Raw genomic sequence first — 25,112 nt, forward strand, 5'->3', positions numbered from 1 at the left:
GGCTGGCCTCTATGCATGTGTATGTCATGTGTTGTAAGTGTGTGTGTATGCACACGCTTGTGCCTGTGCAGGCCAGAAGAGAACAGTGCATGCCCTGCTCTTTCACTCTCTACTTTAGTCTCTTGAGACAAGGTCTCCCCTGGAACCTTGAGCTAGGTTGAGCCCCAGCAACCCTTCTGTCTCCACTCCTTACAGCACTGGGGTTATAGGTGTTCACAGAGATACCCAGTTTTTTTTATGTGGGTGTTAGGGATTTGAACTTGGGTCTTTATGCTTGTGCAGCAAGTGCTCTTACCCACTGAGCCATCTCTCCAGCTCCAAACTTCTTTGATGAAGTTACCCATAGCTAGCCATTCTGTCTTAGTAATTCAAAACAGACTAGCGTACTTACATATTCGTACTTATATATTAGATATTAGTAGTGGTGACCGTAGAGCAATGCTGCTTACTGGCTTGCTCTCAGGCTCGCATTCAGCTTCCCTTTTGTGCTGTCCAGGCTTGCCTTCCTGCCTAGGGATGGCATCACCCACAGTGGACTGGACCCTCTTACATCATTGTGGGGCAGTAAAGAAAATGCCCCACAGATGTGCCCCACCTTCCGCTGAGGGCCTCTCTTCCCAGGTATGTTAAAGATCAGGCTCTGGTGGTACCTTCTGTGGTTGGGAGACTGGATGGTGTTGATTGCATTTCCGGAGGAGACCCCCTCTCTAGCCCTCACCTGTGAGCAGCATCAGCATCAGCATCAGCAGCAGCACAGTGTTCCTAACACATCATCACAGCTTCCTGATAGTTATAGGCGTGATACCAGAAACTCAGAGATGTTGAACGGGTGACTCCAAGCCACACAGCCAAGGGAGTGAGGAGGGAGAAACCTGGGCCCATTAGTGACTTTGAGATATAAACCTGTGGCATCATACACAGCCAGGGATCTCTTACAATCAACAAATCAGAGGCAGCCCCAGCGGGTGCCTGCTGAGGCTGGGTTGCCAAGTTCCCTCCCCACACCTGGTTCTCCTTTGTCTCTTTCACTGACTACTTTGTGGTCTTCAGATCTAAGTATAAGACTAGCTGCAGATCCTGTCAGTAAGAAATTAAAATGTTGAGCCTATGGTTTAAGTTAGTAAGACTCTTACCGCAAGGGTAGCAGTGTGCTAAGCTAAGCATGGGAGGCCTTAGAATTGGTGAAGAACTGTACGGTCTCAAGTCCTGAAAGCCTAGTCCTGTTTGGAGATTATGTCTTTGGCTAGCAAGCCCTGACTCTCCGATCTGTGCGCTCATCCTCCTGTCAGTCCTCCCATCAGTCTGCGAGAGCGCTTCACTGGTGCCTAGCGCAGACCCTGGCAAAGGGCAGGTAATTGAGGGCATGGAGCAGGCCCCTCCCAGGTCAGGACTCAGGACATTTGTTCCTATGCACCTGTATCACGGAGTATCCTGTGTGCTCAGCGCTCCAGCCTTGGCATAGCTCTCTCATGTATGAGTGTGGTGCTCCTCCTACTCCGCATCCTCGGGCCCATGCCTGGGCTCCTGGCATTGGGCTTCTCCAAGCTGCTTTGGCATCCTCTGCCCAGGGTCTCTCTTCCAGACCCAGCATTCAGAATGAATGTTCAATTCTGCAGAGCCTAGGAGCCTGTTTGACCCCTAGGAAGGAACAAGCCTGCTTGGAAGACCCTGGAGGGAGGAGGCAGGACTCCCACCCTCAGGAGCCCTTGGTGTGGGTTGGAGGAGACAGCGCAAGCCTGTGTGTGTAAGGGAGGGCAGAGTCTCCAGCCCCGAGAAGCAGAGAGAGGGGACTTGGAGAATGGGCTGGAGTTGCAGGCTGAGAGCTCGGGAGATGGAGAAAGCGCAAACAACCTTTGGACTCTGTCCTGGAGTGCAGAAGAGACACGGGGACAAGATGCAGTTTGAGCTAAGCCAGTCAAAAGGAGCAGGCTCAAGGACATGAGGAAGGCCTAGGCAGCTAGCAGATGAGGGCGCAAAGTCCCGCCGAGCTCTAGAAACAGTTCTTCAAAGCCTGGAACTCTGTCTGTACTTAGCCCTTCATCCCATAGCTCGTGATTGGCTCTGGTTTTCTCTTTCGTAGCAGAGTAAATTCTTCCTCATGGAAGGAGTGGATTTACTGACAGTTTAGGTCGGGTCCTAACCTTGGAACAATCAGAAATTGAGGTCAGGCTGGGTGTGGCAAGGAGGCTAACCTTGGTGGAATAGAGAGACCCAATCTAAAAATAAACAAATACTATGTGAGTAAATAAAAGAAGCTGGCGGCCACATGGCTTTGGATTCCGCTATGACTGTCAATAGAACACAAATGAAGAAAAGGACAGCGCCCAGCAACCACTTCCGAGGCCCCCGAGTTTCAGACCACAGGACTCCTCATTTTTGGAAGAGTAGGCATAAAACAACAGTAGCAGCAGCAACAACAACAGGATTTTATCCCCTTTTATTCATAAAAACAAATTTGCAACAATTTATTAAAAATTGATACCATGCAGTGGGGTGAGAGAAACTCCTCATGTACATTTGATTCTGCCAGTTCCGGTCTAATTGAAAGCAGGTGTGTGTGTGTGTGTGTGTGTGTGTGTGTGTGTGTGTGCACTAACATCATTGGAAGATGCCCTTGGGCGGAAGCCTCTAGGAAATGGACCGTATGTTTGTTGCATATAAAAGAACAGAACAAGGAGATAGCCAGAATCACTTTGTGGGGCTTGTTAACTGCCGAGAAATTAAAAAACAAATGGGTGAACCTACAGGATCAGTAGACAGATGTATTTTGTGGGTTAACCTAGAAGACGGAGCACGGTTCGGAGTCACAAGGGATTACAGACGCACGCTCACCTCCGACAATCCAATACTTTGTTTTTTTGTTTTTTTTGTTTTTTCCTGCTATGCTGGAGTAATATTTCTACAGGTTTTTTTTGTCTGTATACATTATGTACAGTTAATTATCTCTTTCCCTTTGAAAAAAATTAATGTGACCTTTTAAATAAAATTTGGTTTTGGTGAAATAAAAAAAAGCAAGGAAATACTGGTTAACACACACACAGTGAGTGACAACACGGAGTTTTAGTGTCTAAACAGAGAATGACGTCCACTTGACCTGTGATGTGAGTTGATATATTTTCCCCCTTAAAAGCTACAGAACCTCCGTAACCTTTCTCTGGGGGGGGGGGGGGGGGAAATCTACGCTACGTGAAGTATGGTGTTCTGAAATGTTGGCGATGGTGATTCCCATGGGCCCTTTCGTCACAGCCTGGTGGTTGACAGCAGTGTGTTCCTGACTTGCAGGGGTCTGAGAAGAGATTATTGCCTGCCTGTTGAAGCTGCCTTTAGGAGTCTTTAGGGAGTGAGCAGACCGCTCGTCTGTGCAGATGCCCTGGACATTGCCATTCCGGCCTTTAGCAAAGAATGAACGAACCTCCATCAAGGAATGTCAGTAGAATCCTGAGCCTCCCTCCCTCTGGGCTGTTCCTGGGCAGAGGGCCTTGTGGGAAACTTCTCTGGGCTGCAGCACCCCCCCTCCCCCCAGCTTGTGGGACTGCTGAAGGTCACAGTCACACCAATACCTCACAGGTCTGAGGCGCTTCACAGTGCAAAGCTTTTCTGGATGAGATCAGGTGTCCATCCTCAGAGTGACCCTGTGAGGTAGGCAGGACCGGTGTTATTTCAACCCCAGTCTGTTACAGAGGGGAAACTGAGGCTCAGAGCGACACTGGTGACTTGCCCAAGGTCACGGAGGGAGTCTGAGCGGACTGAGGACTCAAATCCGGTCCTGACCCCCCCAGGCCGGTGCTCTTTGGGGTTCAATTACAAGGGAAGTATGACGTAATGGATGAGAACCAGCCTGCTGACTGACCACCCCAGTGACACCCGAGGTGGGCACCCATGGGTTGGGGCTGGAGGGGCGCTGCAAGGCTACCTTCTGGAAGCCTGGGAGCCCTGGGCCAGCAGCTCTCTCTCTCCTGGAACACAGGGATGACTTTTAGCAGAATGCCCCTGATTTACTTTGGTCAAAAACAAAGTCAGTAAGGGGGAAAAAAAATCCCAGCAGCCCTTGGGCCCCCATGGGAGAGGTTAAAGTGCACAGTCTTTCTTTATGTGTTTTCTGGGAGCAGACATTCCATGATTAGCTCAGGTGGTTCCCCTTGTTACCGGGAACCCTACATTTGAACACACGGACATGGCCGACATGGTGGGTGCATGACAGACTGCCGGTTGCACACTGCAGAGCGAGTCTGCAGTGCAGTGCCCTGAATCCCCACAGTCCCCAGAATGGGTGTTATTGTGTTAATGTGTGGCATTTATCAGAGAGTAACAAACATCTCTCTTCTGGTGTGTGTCCCCTGGGAGCATGCGCAGCTGCCTGCTCTGGTCCCCCAGCCCCAGGGCTGTGTCTGTTTGCCCTTCCTGCTGACTCCCTGTTCCAGGGAGGCTGAAGTAGGCTGGGCCAGCTGCTGGGGACCTGGTGGCCCTGCTCACCTTCTCCCCCAGAGTGGAGGAGGGCTGGTGTGTGGGGGCAGGCACCGCCGATGACGTGTGTGCAGAGCGCAGAGGGCCACTTTTTGCAGAGCCCTTGCTCTGGTCACTTGGCGAGGAGTCTGAGACCTCTCTCCTTTGTATAGAGTTTGCTTTGTTGTTGTTGTTGTTGTTGTTTTTTTTTGCCGGTTTCAGACATCCAAACTCCTTTTTTTTTTTGCAGACACCAAGGAGAAGTCACTGCCACGCCTCTCCCTTGTGAGAATAAGACCTTCACAGGTAAGGCTCGAGGTCGGTGCCGAGTCCCTCTCTGCCTGAGCGCCATTCCAGCAGTCTGGAGAAGCAGCATGGCCCAGCTTCTCACTGTCAGTGTGCCAGTGGCAGGTGCCTTGGCCCAGCGTGGTGCTGTCCCCGGGGGAGGCCCCGGCCCCAGGCCTCCCACCTCTACAGGCCCGAGACCATGACTCGGAAGGAGGGTGGCACATGTCTGTGGCGGGGGCTGGCGGTAGGGCTGACACAGGGGCTGACACAGCTGGCGTCCACACCTCCGATGGATGGGAGGTAGGCGTGGTGGAGGATAGGGAGCTGGAGGGACAGCCGACGCTGGATGCTGTGGGAAAGAAAAGTAGAGTTGGTGAGGGCTGGCTGCTCTCCTGAGAGTTCCTTGCTCCCACTTTGGCTAGAGAATTCTGAGGGTAAGAGTCTGTGCGCCCCTTAAAGCCAAGATCTGTTGGTTCAATAGTCTAAGCTGTCAGATGTGAAGCGGGGCCTTGGACAGAGCTCACAGGTACCTACTGTTGTCTTGGGAAACAGGAAAAGTAGTAGAGCAAGATTGCATGGGGGAGCCATTCCTCCATGGTCGAGGCTTGCTGGCTACTATAACTAACATGGTGAAATTATGAGGACCCGGCCAGTGCTTCACACTTGGACACCGTTCATCTCCCATTGCACGAGGAGCCTCTGTGTGGAGCTCAAGACCAAATTTAAGTGTTATCCTCTTTGTGCTACTTTTTCCTGGGAGTCCCCGGAACACCTGGAAAGAAGCTGGAGGCAGCTGGGGGTGGAGTGAGGTGTGGCAGTGTAGTGGGAGAGGTGTTTGTGTGCTGTGGTGCTACAGATGGAGGAGGCTCTTTTCTCCTGGCCGTCTCCTTTAAGCCTTAATGATCGTCAAGTCAGTGAGTCGCTTTAACGTCTAGAAAGGCTGTTGATAGGGAATGTGCCAGGGGTGGGGGGTGGGGGGGTGGGGTGAGGGTGGAGTGGGGTGGGTGGCTCCCTGCCCTTAGCTGCTTTTTTTTTTTTTTTTTTTTTTTTTTTTTTTTTTTTGCTGGCTACATTCCAGTATCCAGGTCCTCAGGTGCAAACCAACCCAAATCAACCAAAGATCCTCACAAAGATAAAACAGGGGACAAAGAGCAAAGCATTGCGACTCCTGCTACGAAGAAGACAAACAAAGGCACATGGCTTCTGCGGCTTGTTTAGGGCACCAACAGCAAAGTGGAACCAGGGAGGCTGGGACCTTGGCTTCTGCGGAGCCTTGCAGCTCTGTGGTGCAAGCACTCAATCTCAAGAGGGTGTGCCTCAGAGTTTATCCAGGGCCTGATGGCTTCTGAGATGCGTGGGCACTTATGCAATGTACCCCTGGGCCCCCCCCCTCCAAGGAGGCCTGTTGCTCAGAAAGACTTCTCAGCTACACCGAAGTTCACAGGAGAGGGTGCTGGGAACCTGGTAGTTGTAATCCCATGCCGAGAATAAGTTGGAGTCCTTGGAGGTAGATGGGACGTTCTATATTCATAGACAGAAAAGCACCTGTGGTTCTCCTTGCTAAGAACAGAGGCAATGGGAGGGCGGGGGTGGGAGCCTGGGACCGGCTCACCCTCCTCTCTGATGGCTAAAGCTCCCTATCTTCTGTCCTTTGCCTCAGGGTTTTCCGCAGTTCCCCAGACAGCCACCAGCCCATTGACGAGGAAGTGGGCTCTTTCTCTCTTCAGTATGGCCACATTATAAATAAGTCCATTTTCTGTTACCTAACTTATAGTTAATTTCTTTTGAGATACAGGGAAACTAAGCCAGCAGGTTGAGGATAACACCTTGACTCTGAAATTAAATTGAACGTGTGTTACACCGGCCATGATAATTTCTTACGACAAGATGCTGTTGGCTGAGCCAAGGGGAGGCAGAAGAATACACTTGAGGTAGGGAAAGATGCCCATTCAAGCAGCCTGGGCAAGGCAGTCTGTCTAGGTGAAGGGGGTGCACCCTAGGGTTTGAGGGTCAAGGCATTCTTTGGTCTGCGAGGATCTTGTCCCCTTTCCACAATCAACACATGCTTGGCAGGAGTCCACCCAGTGCCAGGGCCTGAGCTCAGTCCAGGGGACTCGCAGGTTCCCCTCACTCTAGAGGCGGTGGACTAGTAACCGCTGATGGGCATCATGTAACCCTGGCGGGTGTTCCGAACGGCCGGCCAGCTGGCCAGTCTTGGCATTTGCTGGCTTGATAACTTAATGACATCACATGGTCTTGGGGACTTGCTTGCCCTCGCTGGGTCCTGTCTGCATGCCACTTCCCAGAAGTCACGTGCTAGAGCTTAGCCATCTACTCCCTGCTTCTAACGTGCTGGAATGAGCTAAAGACGCTGGTGGGAACACAGCTGAGAGGGACCGGCCTTTGATTTCTTCTCTGACCCATCTTAGTTAAATTGACAGTCTCCTTCCCTGCTTCACTTAGCTCCAAAGCTCCTCACACGAGCATGCTATGCCTTGCCTTTTTTAAGTAGTTAGCCTGCCAAATAGAACGAAGACTCTGCAAGGTATGGGCGCGATGGAAGGAAGGGGCACTGTCTGGGACACTGCTGTGTCCCCCGGCAACCATCTGACACTAATAGGCTCCAGTTATCCCTGAGCATGTGAGTCTCACAAGGCTACAGCCTACACACAACAGAAGCAGTGTGCTCTGGTGGGATTTAACGTTGGACAGTACCGAGTTTCAAATCCTACTTCTTGCAGTCATACTGGGTGAGCTTGTATGGGGCGACTCCCCATTTTTGGACATTAGCCTTCCCCCCTTTAATAGGAGTGCTGTTCTATGTCTGCCTTACTGGAGCACACAGAGCTTGGGGGGAATAATAGCTGTGAAGCTGCTCTGCGCTTTGTAGGCAGCTGTGCAGGGACAATGTGCTCCTGGGTGCGGTTCTTATGGAAAAGGTACTCACTGCTCCGGCGAGTTGATGTCTTCTATGGGATCTTTGCATGTTCTAGAGGGCTCCGTTGTGTTCCACTGGAGCTGGGGGTTTTGGTCGAGGTGATTTTTCAGAATGGCCTTTCCTCCATCTGTTGAAAACAATACCACAGATTTTGTTAAGTTGGCTTAAAAAAAAAAAAACAGTCATGGGACCTTGAGGATGCTAGGTCTGGAGTAACAGATCCATGATCGCTCTTTGTTCTCTGAGGCAGAGTCTGTCCTTCAGCCTTTCCGGACCCAAGCTGAGAGCTGAGGAGCTGCCGTTCACAGGCAACAGCAATGGTGGGGGAAGTGTGCTGCTGCCCTCTCCTCTTTTAATTGGGGGCGGGGGAACAAGGCAGATCAATCTGGGAATCAAGTGGATCAATATGAGCCATGGAACTTAAGTTTTTTGTTTGTTTGTTTGTTTGTTTGTTTTTTCAAGACAGGGTTTCTCTGTGTAGCCTTGGTTGTCCTGGACTCACTTTGTAGACCAGGCTGGCCTCAAACTCACAGCGATCCACGTGCCTCTGCCTCCTGAGTGATGGGATTAAAGGCATGTGTCACCACACTTGGCTGAGCCATGGAACTCAGATTGAGAAATTTTAACACTAAAGTCCTTCTCACTGGGCATGGGTGAGATAGGGTAAAATTCCGTATGGTATATTTTTGATAAAATTCACTATACAAGGCATATGCCCAGAGCCTTGTGTAGGCTCAGTCAGCATTCTTTCTTTCTTTTTTTTTTTTAAAGATTTATTTATTTATTTATTAGGAATGGGAGGATACAAGGGATGGGATAATCATTGAGATGTAATATGAATAAATTAATAAAATAAAATAAAGATTTATTTATTTATTATACATACAGTACTCTGCCTGCATGTACACCTGCAGGCCAGAAGAGGGCACCACATCTCATTGTAGACGGTTGTGAGTCACCTTGTGGTTGCTGGGAATTGAACTCAGGACCTTAGGAAGAGCAGCCCTTATCCTCTGAGCCATCTCTCCAGCCCCTCAGTCAGCATTCTAGCACTGAACAGTCCTTTTTTTTTTTTTTAAAGATTTATTTATTTTCTTTATATGTTTGTATCCGTATTGTTTGTCCTGTGGTTACAGGAGCCCAAGGAGACCAGGAGAGGGAGTCAACTCCTGTGGAGCTGGAGTTACAGGAGGCTGTGGGCACTGGCAATCAAACTCAGGTCCTCTGCAGGAATAATGGTTGTTCTTAACTGATGAGCCACCCAGCTCCCCACAGGCCTGTTTATTTTCATTTTATTATTCCAAGATGGTGTGTTACTATGTTGCCATGGCTGGTTTTCCACTTGCAACTCCCCTGCCTTAGCCTTCTAAAAAGATGGGATACAGGTATCACTCTGGCCAGAATTTCTGCTGTTGGGAAGTATCTCAAGGAAGAAATCAAGGCACTAGTGAGGATGTGCACAGATGTTCAACTCAGCCTCGTGTAATAGTGAGATGCTGGTGCTCATTTGAGTCTGTCCAGCAATAATGGGCTAGTTACCTTAGTTCGGCGGACTCCACGCAAATCAATGTGTATGGCCACACGCCTTGGCCAGGTAACCCCCTCCTTGGGTTTCCAAAACATCTGGAGACATTATAGAAATGTGGAATCTGTACCTTACCCAGGAGATTTGGTTTGGTTTGGCAGGGGAGGCACATGAGTTCTTTTGTTTGGTTTCCGCTGCCATGGGGCATGGTATGGGCATGTGATTTTGCATCCATGTGAGTTGATCCACATTATTCATGGACTCTGCATTTTCAAACTCATTTACTCTCTAAAATGGGCTTGCCGCCCTGCAATCAATACTCTAGATGCTCTGTGGTCATTTGTTGAGGCATGTGATGTGTGAGCAATTTTGAGTGGCCGGGCATATATATCCCAGCCTGAGGCGAGCATCTTTTCATGCAGCTCCCATGCTGTTCTAGCCTTGAAGTCGCTTTAGTGATGCTTGACACATTTTTGTTGTTTCCGTTGGCAACTTTGCTGTTTAAGATTGTCCCCAAGTGTAGTGCTTGAGTGTTCCTAAGACACAGGTGTCAGGCAAGGTCCACTAAGCCCAAGCCAGAGTGCTGCTGGCCTTGCACACGGTGCTGCCGAATGCACAGCAAGTGTGTTAGGAAGGACACATACAGAACAGACGTGTGCAGCAAGATGTTGATCAGTCGGCAAAAATGCCAACCTGGGAGGAGCTCACAGGAAGCCATCTTGGGCTTCCCCTGGGGCATCGGGGTTTGTCACTAATCATGGTGACCTTGCAACCAACTCTAAGAGCAATAAGTACTCCAATATTCAACGACAAGGATCAACTGTAAAAATCCCAGTGCTGTGGTCTGAACATGCCCTTGTAAGTTCACGGTTATTTATTTATTTGTTTGTTTGAGCTGTGTTGCTAATGCTGGTCTTGAATTGCTGGGCCCAAATGATTGCCCCTGCCTCAGTCTTCCGTGGTGCTGGGACTACAGGCACACACCTCTGCATCCAGGAACTTAAGGACTGTGGTGACTTAAGAGGCAGCGACTTCAGAAAGTGGTCAAATTTCAAGGGTTGGCCCCTTCGGGAAGGTGCCCAAGGGACAAGGTTTGAGCCCTTTCTGTCCTTTCTGCCTGTGAGGACATTGTTCATCTCCTTCAAAGGATGGAGTGGTCCAGGCTACGTCTGGGAAACAGAGACAAGCACCTGTCTAGATTCTGAGCTTAACAATACCCTTATGCTAGACTCCCAGCCTCAGGGGCTACAAGAAAATATATTTATGCTATTGTTTTCTTCTTCCATCGCTCCTTCCTTCCTCTTCCTTCTCCTCCTCCTCTTCCGTTTCTTCCTTTTCCGTGTATGCCAGGTGCCCTGCCACACCACTTTGGTACTTTGGTCTCATTCCTCAGGCACTGTGTACCACCTACCCTTTGTTTTCATTTCTTGGAACAGGGTCTCTGGTTGGCATGGAACTTGTTCAGGAGGGCAGGCTGCCTGCCCAGGGAGTCCCTGGGGGTCAGTTTGTCCCTGCCTCCCCCATTGTGGGATGAGTGGTTTTGCCCTAAACTCGGCTTCTTACCTGGGTTCTGGTCCTTCAAGCCTTTTACCAACTGCACCATCTCCCAGCACCTATTTCTGTGGCACTTGATTAGCAAATCTGTGTTATCTGGTTATGGTGGCACAAAACCCGTTACACGCAGACTGATGCCGACAGCAGAAAGCGGTCCAGGACAACGTCTACATCAAGCAGCTATGTTTGAGATGATCTTATTTCTTGCCCTTTTCCCCCTTTCTTTTAAAATTAGACTTAATTCATTTTATTTTGTGTCTGAGTGTTTTGCCTGTAGGTACATCTGTGCATCACGTGTGTGCTTGGTGCCCACGGAGGTCAGAAGAGGCCAGCGGATCCTCTGAAACTGGATTTGTGGGTGGTTTCGAACCATATGGGAGCTGGAAATCAAAACTGATGAATGGAAAATGAAAATGAAAAAATGAAAAAACAGTAAGTCCTCTTAATCACTGAGCCAGCTATCCAGCCTCTCACCTGCTTGCTTAACAATATATAGTTTTAGGCAGAGGCAGGTGGATCTCTGTGAGTTCCAGGCCAGCCTGGTCTACAGCGTGAGTTCTAGGACAGTTGAGATTACACAGAGAAACCCTGTCTTGAAAAATACCAAAAAACTCCAAAAACAAAAAAAACCAAACCAACCAAACACAGCCGAAAAAACCCAATGTGTAATTTACAAAATCAGCATTTTACCATACTGCTCAGGCTGGCTGCAAACTCTCCGTGCTCTGGGTTTCTGTTTTGTATTAGCCCAGAAAAGACCCCTCCATTCTGGGACTAAGTAAATGCTCATCACTTGGCTCTTCTAGTGCTTTCTTGGTTTCACTTTTTATATTTAAATCTGTGTCCATCTGGGATTAGCTTTTACGTTACAGAGTGAAATACAAGGTGCAAAGTGGAGATCTGCCTCTATCCTTTCCACATGGCCGTTCACACATCCCAAGGGAGTTCACTGAAACAGTTTCCCTCCACTAATCTGAAGTGCTTTCCTTTGTAAAATCCTGGAATTACTAGGACTGATTTTTTAAAAAATTTTGTTTTTTAGACAGGGTCTAACTTTGCAGTGATGGCTGGCATGGAGCTTGCTACGTGGCTTAGGTTGGACTTTCATTCACAAAGATCTCCCTGCCTCCGTTTCCAGAGATCTGAGAGTAAAGGTGTGAGCCCTGTGCCTGGCTCAGGAGTAAGTTTTTATTCTTTAAAATTCTTTGTAATTATTTCAATTTAAATATTTCTTTACAATTAACAACTGATGTTAATTGTGTGTACATACATGTATATATAGTGTGTATCTCCGTGTGTGTGTGAGACTTCTAAACACTGCACATATCTATAATCCCAGCACTTGCAAGTGGAGGCAGGAAAAATAGGAATTCAAGATCAACCTTGACTAACTACATAGAAAATTCTAGGCCAGCCAGGTGGTAGTGGTGCATGCCTTTAATCCCAGCACTTGGGAGACAGAGGCAGGTGGATGTCTGAGCTCAGCAGCCTGATCTAAAGAGCGTGTTTGAGGATAAAAGAAACACGATATTTTAATTCTCACTGATTTAAGAGTAGGTTTTGTGTCACTAGAGGTTGGGCCCGGAGGCTGCAGCACGGCAGGCAAATCTTCTACAGTGAGCTGTAGCCACAGCCCCTAAAGCATCTTTATAGCAAAGGGTGCATGTGCAGCGCTTGTGTACAGTGAGAAGCAAGAGAGCGCTTGCATACTGTGCTCTGCAGGACCCAGCCTTTCCCCACACTGCAGCTGGTCTGCTTGCTCTCTAGTCCTTTTAAAGCTACATTGCACTTACACAAACACATAGGGCTGCATGCCGTGTGTGTGTGTGTGTGTGTGTGTGTGTGTGTGTGTGTGTGTGTGTATGTGTGTGTGTGTGTGTGTGCTCCACAGGCATGCAGATATGCAAGGAGGCCAGAAGAGGGCATGAGCTGTTCAGTGTGGGTGCTGTGAACCGAACCTGAGTTGTCTCAAGAGGATTAAGTGTTCTCAGCCATGGAGTCATCTCTCCACTCTGCCACTCAGCTGCCCCAGTACCCCATATCTCACTTAAAACAAATATTTATTTACTTATTATATATACAGTGTTCTGCCTGCATGTACTTCTACAAGCCAGCAGAGGGAACCAGATCTTATTATAGATGGTTGTGAGCCACCATGTGGTTGCTAAGAATTGAACTCAGGACTTTTGGAAGAGCAGCCAGTGCTCTTAACCTCTAAGCCATCTCTCCAGCCTCCCCATATCTCACTTTTAAGTGGCCATACAATGTGCTCTGTTCGACTATGACATAATTAATAAAATGATATACATGTAAGTTAGTGGTATAATTTCTCATCCACCAATATTGTTGCCATGAGCACACAGGTGGTCACATAGATGCATTTCCAAGCGTGGACTCCTGCTGGGAAGCTGCTCCCTCATGCAGCTTAACATTTCATATTTGGAGAGGGCTGGCCCGACTACCAGCATCATGGTGAATGTCCTTTTCCAGACATCTCCCCCACACTGGCTTTTGCTAAGAGGTAGATAGAGAATGGCCCATGTCACAGTGACCTATTCTTCTCACGTGCTTGCTAAGAGGGGCACTGTAGCACAACCTCCCGACTGTTCTTTTCCTGCACACAGCAGAGACGCTTCTTAAAGTGTGAAGTAAATATAAACCATCTGCTGAGGACCAAAGAGAGAAATGAAGTGTGTCCCTGTCCCAACACCGGCACTGACTGTGCTGGGTACAAGTAGACATGATGCTTGAGGGTGAGATGTTGAATCCAGGACTGGGGGCTGGGGGGGAGGGTTGGGGCTTGAGGTGACTGGAAGCTGTAGGCAGGAGATGAGGGCTCAGGTGCCTCAGTCTGTGTGCATGGCTTCAGACCAGCCCTGAGCTCTCTTCTCAAAGCCCCGGGCTCATCTCTAGAGTGAAGGGTCCCACATCGGGGCCCTGCCTCCTCTCACCTGTGCTCTCTGTGAAGTTGCCCAGGCTGAGGATGTCGTTGAGCTCTTGGTAGTGATTCTGTTTGATGTACGTGGTCTTCTCTGGTGTGTCTTGTAGCTGCATAGTGACTTCTTCCAAGTCTTTGTCCAGCTGGAAGACAAAAACTCCAGCTGAGACCAAGCCTGCAGGCCCAGCCCCTGACTTCCAGGGTTCGGCCTCTGCATCCCCCCAATTCCCCACCCCCACATTTTGGTTGTCTGAGACAGGGTTTTCTCTGTGTTGCCCTTGGTGTACTGGAACTCACTATGTAGACCAGGCTGGCCTCGAACTCAGAGATCTGCCTGCCTCTGCCTCCAGGATGCTTGGATTAAAGGCGTGGGCCAGCACCCTGTGGCTCAGCGCCTCTGTGTCTTGAGAAGGACTTTATTGCACTCATTCAAACAGGGGCTGAGCTGAGCTGGACCAGGGCTTGGTAGTTACATGACCTGTCTGGGCTTGAGCCTTGAGTGGGACCTCGCAAGCCCAGAAGGAAACAAAAGAAACAGGGATAGGGAGAGAGGCCAGTGCGGGGTGGGGGTGGGGTGGGGGACAGGTTGTACTCTCTCTCTGGCTCTGTAAAGGCTTATGAGATTCAGTCTCTATTTCTAGCACAAGGACATCACAGTGCCCACCTTAGAGGGCGTATGGAGATTTAGTGAGAGGACATAGGAGGAGTTTAGCTCAGTGCCTGACACATCAGGAGGGAACTAGCTACTGGGGAATTTAACAGCTCTATCATTACAGCTACTCAGAAGATTCCTCCCCCCCCCCCCCCCGCCCCATGGCCAGAGGACCCCAGGCAGAGAGCTCTGCATCTCTGATCCCCACACTGTCATACAGGCTCCAGGAAGCTGGGGTCACATGGCACGGGGAGGGGGCAAGCATGATAAGGGCTCAGTCATACCCAGGTTACAGAAGTGTCAGGGCAAAGCCAGGGGACTATGTGTGGGCGGGCGGCGGGCAAGGGGAGTTGGGACAGCCAGTGGGGCCTCCTGCCAGAAAACAGGAAGGGAGTTTTCTCAACTGTGACTCGTTCTTCTGCGGTCCAGGGGCAAAGCGGCTGCTTAAATAGGTTTCTACATGAAGAAAAAAAAAATCTCTTATTTGTGCCACACAGTGGTAGGGCTGGGAGCCGAGGACCGGTCCAATGGGAAGTCAGACTGTGACTCAATTCTAGGGCAAACAAAGCCACACTGGGGCTTGCAGCATCGGGCTTCCTGCTGGAAGGAAGAGGAAGGCTTAGCCCGGGTGTTGTGTTTTTGCTTGTTTCAGACGTCTGATATTAAGCTAGAGCTAGCAATGGGCTCGGAGCTATAAAAGCTGATTCTTTCTTGGCCATGGAGGCTGGTGTGAGATGCCCCCATTTTCAAGCATTTTAGGTGGGTGGACAGAGTGGCTCTGTCTGTATGGCAGGGTTCTAGGAACCTCACAGAGGTTGCTGGATCTAGTAAATGAAAACATGAAGCCTCAGTGGAATTTAAACCTCAGACAGCAAAGGATTTCCTTGCAGTTAAGGATTAGCTTGCCCTTGGTGTGGAGTACACTGAAGGGCTCTCTAACAGGCTCAAGCCTGGCCAACGCGGCGCTTCTCCTCTCTCCCTCGCTAAACAGTTAGATTACTCTCCTAAAGCTAGCCCCCAAGGTCTATTTCCTTATTTGGCTACTTCATTATGCCTGACCAAAACACCAAAGTCCAACTATCAAAAACCAGTGTTTGGAGGCTGGAGAGATGGCTCAGCAGTTAAGGGCACTGCCTGCTCTTCCAAGGGTCCTAAGTTCAATTCCCAGCACCCACAAGGTGGCTCATAACCATCTATAATGAGATCTAGTGCTCTCTTCTGGCATGCAGGTGTACATGCAGGCCAAGCACTGTATACATAAATACATCTTAAAAAACAAAACAAAACAAACAAACAAACAAAAACAAACCAATGTTCACCAATCAAAATTCATCATTTGGCTACACCAACTAAAATGAACAGCCAGGACTCACCAGCTCACTCACACTGGCACAGTCTTCCCCCTTCCTCCTTAGAGCCCACTCCTGCAGGCATACCTGCTGCTGTCCTTGCCTGATCTAGAAGCAGTTCCCCCAGATCATCCCTCTGGGCTAATATCCCCCTTTGTGCTGAGATTTTTGGTGTGTGGGTGTGTTCTGTGCTGACTCCAGAGACCCCTTCATATACATACCGAAAACACGATTGGCCGTTCCTTTGAAATTCAGAATGAACTGGGCACCCCCATCTAGCAACTGGCGTCTTCTCTGAAAGTGTCTAAGGAGAGACTACATTTCCCAGTGTCCTCTGCAGCCAAGTGAGCTCAGGAAAATTTTGGTATCACAGGGAGACAGAACCAAACTGAATGCAATTGTGTGTGTGTGTGTGTGTGTGTGTGTGTGTGTGTGTGTGTGTGTGTGTGTGTGTGAGAGAGAGAGAGAGAGAGAGAGAGAGAGAGAGAGAGAGAGAGAGAGAGAGAGAGAGAGAGAGAGAGTTGCTTAAGAGGTGATCCCTTGTGTGAGTTTTCTGTGTCTCCTCTTCCTGAGATTGAGGCTTCGTTCTGCTGTATCTGGGGAGTGGCAGGAAGCAGGAGAGGGGGAGCCTCACCCCACAAATGACCCTCTAAGCATGAATAGTTCAGAGGCCAGGTAGAGGGGCCTGGTCGGGAGGCTGGTAGTCTCCGGATGTGCACTCACCTCTGTGATCTTCATCCGTAGGCGGTGGTTTTCTGACTGCAGTCCCTCTAGGCGCGATGTGCTCGCCTGGTTCACGCTGGTGACTGAAGTGGAGGTCTTCGAATCTTCTTTCTTCTGGTTCTGTGTGAACTGGAATCTCCTGTTCTGAGTGGCTGCGTCAGGGTTTGTCCTCAGAGTGATGAGCTGAAGGGACAGAGGTGGCTTGCAGTGAGACTCTTGTCATGCCCCTCTCGCCTCAACTATGTCTTCCCCCCACACCAAGTCCTACACTGGAAGTAACAGGGACCCCAGGAAGAAGGCAGACTGGGCTCAGGGGCCCCAGGCTCAGGTGGGGCGCTGCACAGGCTTGGGCATGACCGAGTGCAGGCAGCTTCTTGTCACTGAGCCCTGGAGTCCTTCTGAGACAGGAGAGTTGGCCTCTTAACCCTAGCTCATCCACACTCTACCACGGGGCAGAAGCAGTCCAGGGCCTTGGGTGGGATCCAGTCATGGAGAGAGTTTCTACAACAACGAGATAGAAGCTGACAGAGACTGTTCCGTAACCGTAGTGTGTTTAGCTGTGATCTGTTGACCTGTTTGTCCTGGCAAAGGCATTTAGCAGCTTAAAACCCCTCCCATCTGTTATAGTACTGGCTCTCTGTGGGGGCAGGGGCTTGGGCATGTTTGAGCAATTAAAAAGGATTTTTACTTTATTTTTAATTGTGTTGTCTATGGGAGTGCTTCTGTGTGTGCATGTGATGCAGGTGCCTGTGAAGGCCAGAAGAGGGAGCCAGAACCTCTGGCGGTGGAGGTGTAGTTGTTATCTGCCTGCCTGGATCCTAGGGACTGAGCCTGATTTTGTAGAGACAGAAGCAGTTCCGGCTGTTAACCACTGTAGCACCTCCTCAGCTCTGTGGGGGAAAAACCCCTGAGACAAAAAGCTGCCACTGGCTGGGGTGTGGTGATGTACATTTTTAATCCCAGCACTTGGGAGGCAGAGGCAGGAGGATCTTTGTGAGTTCGAGGCCAGCCTGGTCTACAGAGTGAGTTCCAGGACAGCCAGGACTACAAGAGAAACCTTGTCTCGAAAAATAAAACAAAAAACAAATGAACAACAACAACAACAAAAGTTGCCACTGATTCTGATCTTATCTGTGCATTCTAGAATCTTCTCTAGACCATAGTGGGCTCTGGGCTTAGCCCTGGAAAGGAGGACTGGAGTTACCATGGCCTTCATCAGGACTCCTCAGACTTGGCTTCACTGTGGTGCTGGCCCCCAGAACTGCTGTGCTGGGGGTGCAGGGGTGGGGAGGGGGTGGGGGGCAGTCTGGAAGGGAGCGTGTAGGAGGGGGGAGGGAGAACCAGCACAAGCAAAGGAAGAAGGACTTGGGAGAGGGCGATTATTGCTATTATTGATTATCATTATTATGTTTATTGTGGTGTGTGGCAGAGACCGACCCTGTGGTACTGCTTCTTTCTGCCCACCTTTCTGTGGGCTCTGGCTCCAGGTTGTCAGGCCTTTGTGGCATGGGCTTTAGCCTCTGACTCATCTTGTGAGCTTTTCTTTTTCTTTCTTTCTTTCTTTCTTTCTTTCTTTCTTTTTTTAGCTTTTCTTTCTTTCCTTTTAAAAACTTTTATTTAGTTTTTAGATTTATTTATTTATGGATATATATCCATATACCATATTTATGGATACAGAGCCATAAATAAATCCATTTGGATATATATATAGCCATATACCATAGGTATTCTGCATGTACTCTGCATACCAGAAGACAGCACCAGACACTTGTGAGCTGGGTCTTGAACTCAGGACCTTGAGAAGATCAGTGGGTACTCTTAACCACTGAGCTGTCTCTCCAGCCCCCAGCTTTTCTTTGCTTTTCTTTTCTTTTTCTTTCTTTCTTTCTTTCTTTTTTTTAGACAGGGTCTCTCTGTGTACCCTTGGCTATCCTGGACTTGCTTTGTAGACCAGGCTGGCCTCAGACTCACAGAGATCCACCTGCCTCTGCCTCCCCAGTGCTGGGATTAAAGGCATGTGCCACCACGCCCGGCTTCAACTTTTCTTTTTTTAAGACAAGGTTTCTTATAGCCCAGGCTGGCCTCAATTTACTATGTAGCCCAGGCTGGTCTTGAACTTCTGGTCCTCTTGTATTTATCTACCAAGTGCTGGACAGCAGGCATGTGCCACCGTGCCTGGATTGGGAAGGGCACTTTGGATGGAGGATAGGGTTCTCGGGGTACTGGGAGAGCCCCCAGAGTGCCAAGACACAGCCCAGCTTGGGAACTCGGTCTCTGTGCCCAGAGTCAGTGTGATGTTGCTGAAGGGGACAGAGCAGATGACTCGGTAAGAGCTGACTACAGGTGGCATGTAGTTGCTGAGAGCTATGAATGCCGCCCCACTCTAAATTCATAAGCTTACTTGAAATTATGCATTTTTTGTGTGATGATGATGATGATGATGATTATTTTGATTATTTTTTGAAACAGGGTTTCTCTGTCTAGCCTTGGCTGTCCTGGACTTGCTTTGTAGACCAGGCTGGCCTCGAACTCACAGAGATCCTCCTGCCTTTGCCTCCTGAGTACTGGGATTAAAGGCATGCACCACCACGCCCGGCTTTTTGTGTGATTCTTAAAAACTCAATTGAGTTAGAAATTGCTTCTTGAGCATGAACTTTGCAGATGACAACATTGTGTCAAAAGGGTGGATGTGCTTGCACTGTAAAATATGCCTGGGCACTAAGAACGGTTGTTCCTTTTGACCTGGTAACACCACTTCTAAGACTGTCTACAGAAGATAAGTGGAAACAAAAAAATTGTGCTATGTAGAGAAAAAATTTTAAAAAGCCCTACAATAATTGCAATGTTCAGCAATAAAGGATCAAGTGGCCATGAATGGGATGGACCCGCCGTCAGCGATGCAGTGGGCGTGGGAAACCATGAAGGATGGAGAGCTAAGTGAAAGGCGAGGGAGAAGGAGGCACGTGCTGTAGTTACAGGCTGGTCTTCAGAGGCAAGCTTCTAGTCTTTCAAAAACGGAGACCAGGAGGCTGGAGAGACGGCTCAGTGGGTGAGAGTACTTGTTCTTCTTGCAGAGGACCCAGGTTAGATTCCCAGCACCCACATGGCAGTTCACAATCATCTGTAATTCCAGATCCAGTGCTTGTGACCTCTGAGGGCACCGAGCATGCACATGATGCACATATACACACATGTGCAAAAACAGTTTCTAATAATAATAATAATAATAATAATAATAATAATAATAATAATAATAATAAACCCCCAAAGCAAAAGCAAACAAGGGCTGGCAAAATGGCTAAGTGAGAAACAGTGCCTGCCACCAAGTCTGATGCTCTGAGTTTGATACCCACATGGTGAAGGGAGAGAACTGGCTCCAGCAGGTTTTCCTCTGACAGTGTATGCTATGACACTCCTGCACCTTCTCCCCACCTTGCAAAATTAAAAAAAATATGATTTTAAAAGATCAACAGGAAGCCGGGCATGGTGGCGCACACCTATAATCCCAGCACTCGGGAGACAGAGGCAGGTGGATTGCTGTGAGTTCGAGGCCAGCCTGGTCTACAAAGCAGGTCCAGGACAGCCAAGGCTACACAGAGAAGCCCTGTCTCAAAAAACAAACAATAAAAAAAACAAAACAAAAAATCAACAGGAAACACATCAACAACAAGAACACCCAAGTAAACATTAATAGTTTGTTAATTTGAGGGTGACGAGAGTTCGTGAAGTTTCTGGGGATCTTGCTTCTCTCTCTCTCTCTCTCTCTCTCTCTCTCTCTCTCTCTCTCATTTTTTTTTGTTTGTTTTGAGACAGGGTTTCCCTGTGTGTCCTTGGCTGTCCTAGAATTTTCTCAGTAGACCAGGCTGGCCTCGAACTCATAGAGATCCACCTGCCTCTGCCTCCCGAGTGCTGAGATTAAAGATGTGCACCACCACTAAACTCCTCTTGCTTTCCTACTTTTCTCTCTCTCTCTGTGTGGTATGTTTTCTTGTACATAGTTTATGTATGTGCACAAGTGTGTGTGTGGGTGCAAGTATGCATGCGTGTGCCTGCATGGAGACAAAGGGTATCTTTATCATTTTTGCCAAACCTGACGCTCACCAATTCAGCAAGACTGGCTGGCCAGGGAGCTGCATGGTCCTCCTTTGCCTCTGCTGAGCTCCTAGGATTACAGCTATGCCGAGTCTCACTTTTTTCTTTAATAACTTTTTTGTGATCGAACCCAGATCTCATGCTTGCATGAATTGGAAGAGATTAAGGTAGTTCTCTTGGGACAAAAGTCAGTCATGGCGGTGCACGCTTGCAACCCCAGTGCCGGGAAGGCAGAAACAGCAGGATCTCTGGAGCTCTCTGGCCAGCCTAGCCTAACCAGTGGGCTCCGGGCCCGTGATAGACCACGTGTCAAAAATAAGGTGGATGGAGCCCGAATAACAATACTAGAGGTTGTCCTGTGCACAAGTACTTGCATGCATGTACACACACACACACACACACACACACACACACACACACACACACACACGCACACGTGTGCCCCTCTCCTCCACAGGTGGGGTGGATCCTACACTCCCCTTATGATGAACAGAGGCGGAGGTGGGTACCTTTGGCACAAACACCAGGCACAGTGTGATCGTGCTGCAGAAGATGATGACCAGGGCCACAATGCAGAACTGCACGTTGGGCTGGTCACGTGTCAGGAAGGAGACGGCAGCCCCGATGATGCACATTATCCCCACGTTGTACACACTCATGCCGATGTACTTGCTGTCATTGAGGGCGGGGATGCTTACATTGCGGGTTTCCCACGCTAAGAAGCAGCCGAACAACTGAAATGATGAACAGAAAAGGGAGGCAGTCATCGCGCTGCTGGCTAAGCTGCAGGAACTTCTGGATGGCCCCCCCAACTACTTCCATGTGTGGCCCCCAAGTTGCATCCTGAGGGAATGCAAACTGGGGCTGTGTTGGCCCTCTAATTCTCCTTCACTTTCACAACTGGTTTCCTGCAGAGACTCATGGGAAGCCATTGGGGAGGGACCTCGCATAAGATCTTGACTTTCCTCGTCCCTCCTGCGCAGAGCCACCCAGAACACAGACGTGTTTCCCGTCTTCTCCGGAAGTGAAGCTGGCATACGAATGGGCTCTGGAAGGTCCCCTGTAAGAGGGAATGCGGTGCACAAGTGCTGGGCTCTTCCTTTAGAGGGGAAACGGTTGCGTTTCTTCCTTCCTAACAGGTGGGGTGGACTGTGATGTGCAGCCCTTCAGCAACCTTCTTAGACTGTAGCATGGAAGTGGAGGGCGACAAGACGGTGAGAACCCTCACTGTAGATCTAGATGGCTGGCCTCCGGAGCAGGTTTGCTGAGAGGGAAACTGCCCATGTCTCTAGTCATTGTTACTTTGGGCTTCCTCTCATGAGCAGCTTCCTTCCTAAGCAATACAGAAGTAGACAGGACGGATAAAGACAGGAGAGGCCCAAGGGGAGACTTCAGCCCTCACAGTGCTCCGAGGGAGAGTAGGTCACAGGGCTGGTCCCCATCTGCGTCCCTGGGTGATAGTGATGGAGGCAGTTGGGGGGGGCAGGGGGGGAGGGGAGAAACTTGAGTCTCCTACAGGTGCAGGGCCTCAAAACCCTCTCACAGATAGATACCTTCTCCACTTGCCTCACCTGTGACTCAGGACACTCCACATCTGTCACTGTCCTGAGGGGCTGCATTCTGAGGGTAACTTAATTTGGCATCATGGGGCAGGAGGAGGCTGGATGAGACAGAAGGATCTGGAATGATGTCTGTGAGTCACTGACTGTGAGACTCTGAACAGGTCACTTCGCCAGGGCCTCACTTGCAGCATCAAGGAGATGGGGGAACACTTGTCCCTGGGGTGAGGTGGGGCGGGCACAGATGCCAGAGTCCCAGAGGGAGCTTCTCTGATGGGTGGCACTTCACACCATGATGGTGGTTTCCTCTTGCCATCCTCCATCCTTTTCTCTAAGTGTATCCTTAGCAGCCTGGTTTATTACTTTATTTAGTTATTTGTTTGAGAATGGCTCTTGTTCCATAGGCCGGGCTGGCCTTGAATTCTCCATCTTACTGTTGCAGTCTCCTGAGTGCTGGCTTAACCATCCGACCAGTGAAGGAGGTATTCTAAAGAGATGCTTGTGAGCCTCGCTTTGACTATCAGACAATTGAAACAATGGACCCACGAAGCTATCCTCTAGGAATCTCAAGTGGACAGAAGAGAAGGCCTGGGCTAGCCAAAAAGGACCGCTGCTATTGAAAAGAGATTTATAACTTATCAGACATCTCACAGGAGAAGCAATGAAGGGCAACAGTGGGCAGGAGAGCGGCTTGGATTGGACTGCTTCCGTGTGTATAGCTTTTCAAACCTAACCCTTGTTTCAGACCCCGGAGATGGACTTAGGAGTAGGCGGTGTGCGGGTGTCACTGGATTTCTTTCTCCCTCTTCTCAATATGGCCACATTGGAAAATCTCCCCTTTCTGCTTTTTAACACTGATTTGGCTGTCCTAATTGGTTTACAGAAGATGGATGGCTGAACAGAGGTTGTTGGGGGCACAGGTAGTACCTCAAGTTCTGTAACATGGGAATTAGTGGTTTGTGTCCCTAAACCCTGCCGACAACTTTTTTTTTCTCCAACTTCCTTTGCTAGGAAATAGTCTTGGAAGCAGACACCCAGGTGAGGGAAGGAAGCCATCGTTGGCTGGAAGGCTGCAATGTGCAGTGCAGGTCCTTCATGCATGACCTTTTCGGTCCCCGGAAGCCATGTGGCCTCTTAGAGGAGGAAGCACAGGATAGGCCAGGTGCAAGGACTTATTTGCCTGGGGCCCATGGTGGTGAGTGACAGGCCTAGGTGGGAGCCTGAGACTCTAGCTGTGACCCGGATGTACCGAGCCAGCGTGAGAGTCACGCAGCACGGGCAACGCCTGGAGACCTTGGGGTAGCTGCAAATCTCTGAAGATTGTCGGGAGGGACAGAGTCATATGTCCTTAGACCTTCAAGGAACGGAATGAGGACTTGTGGGCAACTGAGCTGAGACATGGAAGAACTTTCTAGCAGCACAGCCCATCTGTAATCTGTAGTGGCCCTCACAGGCATACCCGCATGCAGATGCGTGGAAGTGGTGACCGTGGCCTTGTTGGCGGTGGAGTGGGGGTAGATGGCATAGACAGTCTTTGGAGATACAATTAGAGAGTCTGTGAATGGGATTTTTCCAGATCCTCTAATTGGTCCCTAAACCCAAAGACAAGGATTTGGTGAGAAGAGGGGGAGGAGTTAGAGGTAAGCCACCCATCACAAGTCGGGGACTGCCTGTCTCCATTGGAAGAGTCCAGGAAGGGCTCTCCCTTAGAGCCTGCAGGGAAAACACGGCTTTGCCTCAGGAGGGAAACTGGGACATCATCTGTGCGTATCTCCTAAGGCTGTGGTGGCCTCTGAGACCAGGCTGTGCATAGACTAAGGGCTTAGTCCTATGGGGGATGGGTTGTTTATTTTCGTGCCGAGAAGGCCCCAAGAGAGACAGGCCTGACAGAAAAGCACCCCCAACCCTGCCTCCTGTTTGATACCTACCATGAGGAGCCCCTTGTAGGCGTAGACGATGCCCAGCCAGATGGTCATGTTGGTGTTTTCGCAGTGTTCCAGCAGTGGGCGGATGGAGATGTCCCGGCCTGCTGGGTCCGGCTGCATAAAGAGAAAACAAAAACCCCAGGGATGTACTGGCCATGTTCCAGTAAGCAGAGTCCCTAGCCAAAGGCCTCCCTCCCTCCCATACTCCACAGCCAGTGATACATCAGGAGAACTCTGCAGTTCCATGGGGGAACAGAAGTGCCAGCTAGCACCAAGTGTGTCCTGCTTGACGGCTGTAACTCAAGCCTGAACCCAGGTAGGTCCCGTGGCTTCTTCACGCCGGCTCAACTTGAGATAGAGGTACTGAGGGAAAGGATCTGATAAGAGCCAGACCATAAACCCTCCTGACAGAAATCAATAAAGATTATTCTGAAGATACGCATGCCCCTCCTTCCTCTTGGTAGGAAGGCACCCGAAGGAGTTGACGCTTCTGCCACCCCCACCACCCCCACCTCCCCAGGAGTCTCACTGAAGTCTGACAGCAGCCATGTGGACAGCTTGTCTCCTAGAAAGAGATCACTCATGGTGCCAACAGCTTGTCAGACCACCTTGCAGAAGAGGCTGGAGCCAAGACAATGATGTGCTGAGGATGCTCTGGACCACATCTTGACCAGAAGTACTCTGCTATGCTTTCCTCTGGCCTTCCACTTAAACCTATATTTTATGTGAGGACCCAAGGATAGCTTGGGAGGGCCTTCGCTAGACCTCTTTGTCCCTTCCCGAGATGAGTCAAGTCCCTTTTCAACTTCATTTGTTTTTGATGCAGTGTTTCTCTGTGTAATCCTGACTGTCCTAGAGCTTGCTCTGTAGACCAGGCTAGACTCAAATTCAGAGTTCTGCCTGCCTCTGCCTCCCAGGTGCTGGGATTACAGGCATGCATCAACACTGCTAGGTTCCTTTTCTGCCTTTATTCCCCCTAGAGCTTGTTTAATTGCCTTATTAAGATTAAATGGCCAAAGCTAGGCTGTGGTGGTGCACGCCTGTAATCCTAGCACTCAGGGAGGCAGAGGCAGGTGGAACTCTGTGAGTTTCAGGCCAGCCTGGTCTATAGAGTAAGTCCAGGATG

The 25,112-nt window shown here is 49.6% G+C and overlaps 1 protein-coding gene across 1 annotated transcript in view; it reads right to left on the minus strand.

Moving 5' to 3' along the window:
- Window positions 1-2,420: 2,420 nt before the first annotated feature.
- GABBR2 (gamma-aminobutyric acid type B receptor subunit 2) overlaps window positions 2,421-25,112 on the minus strand; it is a gene marked incomplete at its 5' end in the record, with an annotated part of 337,733 nt that continues 315,041 nt past the window's right edge. The window contains 6 exons of the mRNA XM_084784329.1: window positions 2,421-5,080; window positions 7,679-7,796; window positions 13,700-13,829; window positions 16,411-16,593; window positions 21,012-21,236; window positions 23,990-24,100. Coding sequence (XP_084640455.1) covers window positions 4,915-5,080; window positions 7,679-7,796; window positions 13,700-13,829; window positions 16,411-16,593; window positions 21,012-21,236; window positions 23,990-24,100 — 933 coding nt within the window. The 3' untranslated portion in view covers window positions 2,421-4,914. The remainder of the gene's footprint in view (window positions 5,081-7,678; window positions 7,797-13,699; window positions 13,830-16,410; window positions 16,594-21,011; window positions 21,237-23,989; window positions 24,101-25,112) is intronic.

This window comes from Acomys minous, assembly GCF_964271855.1.
Source record: "Acomys minous genome assembly, chromosome: 1".
NCBI classification, from domain to species: domain Eukaryota; kingdom Metazoa; phylum Chordata; class Mammalia; order Rodentia; family Muridae; genus Acomys; species Acomys minous.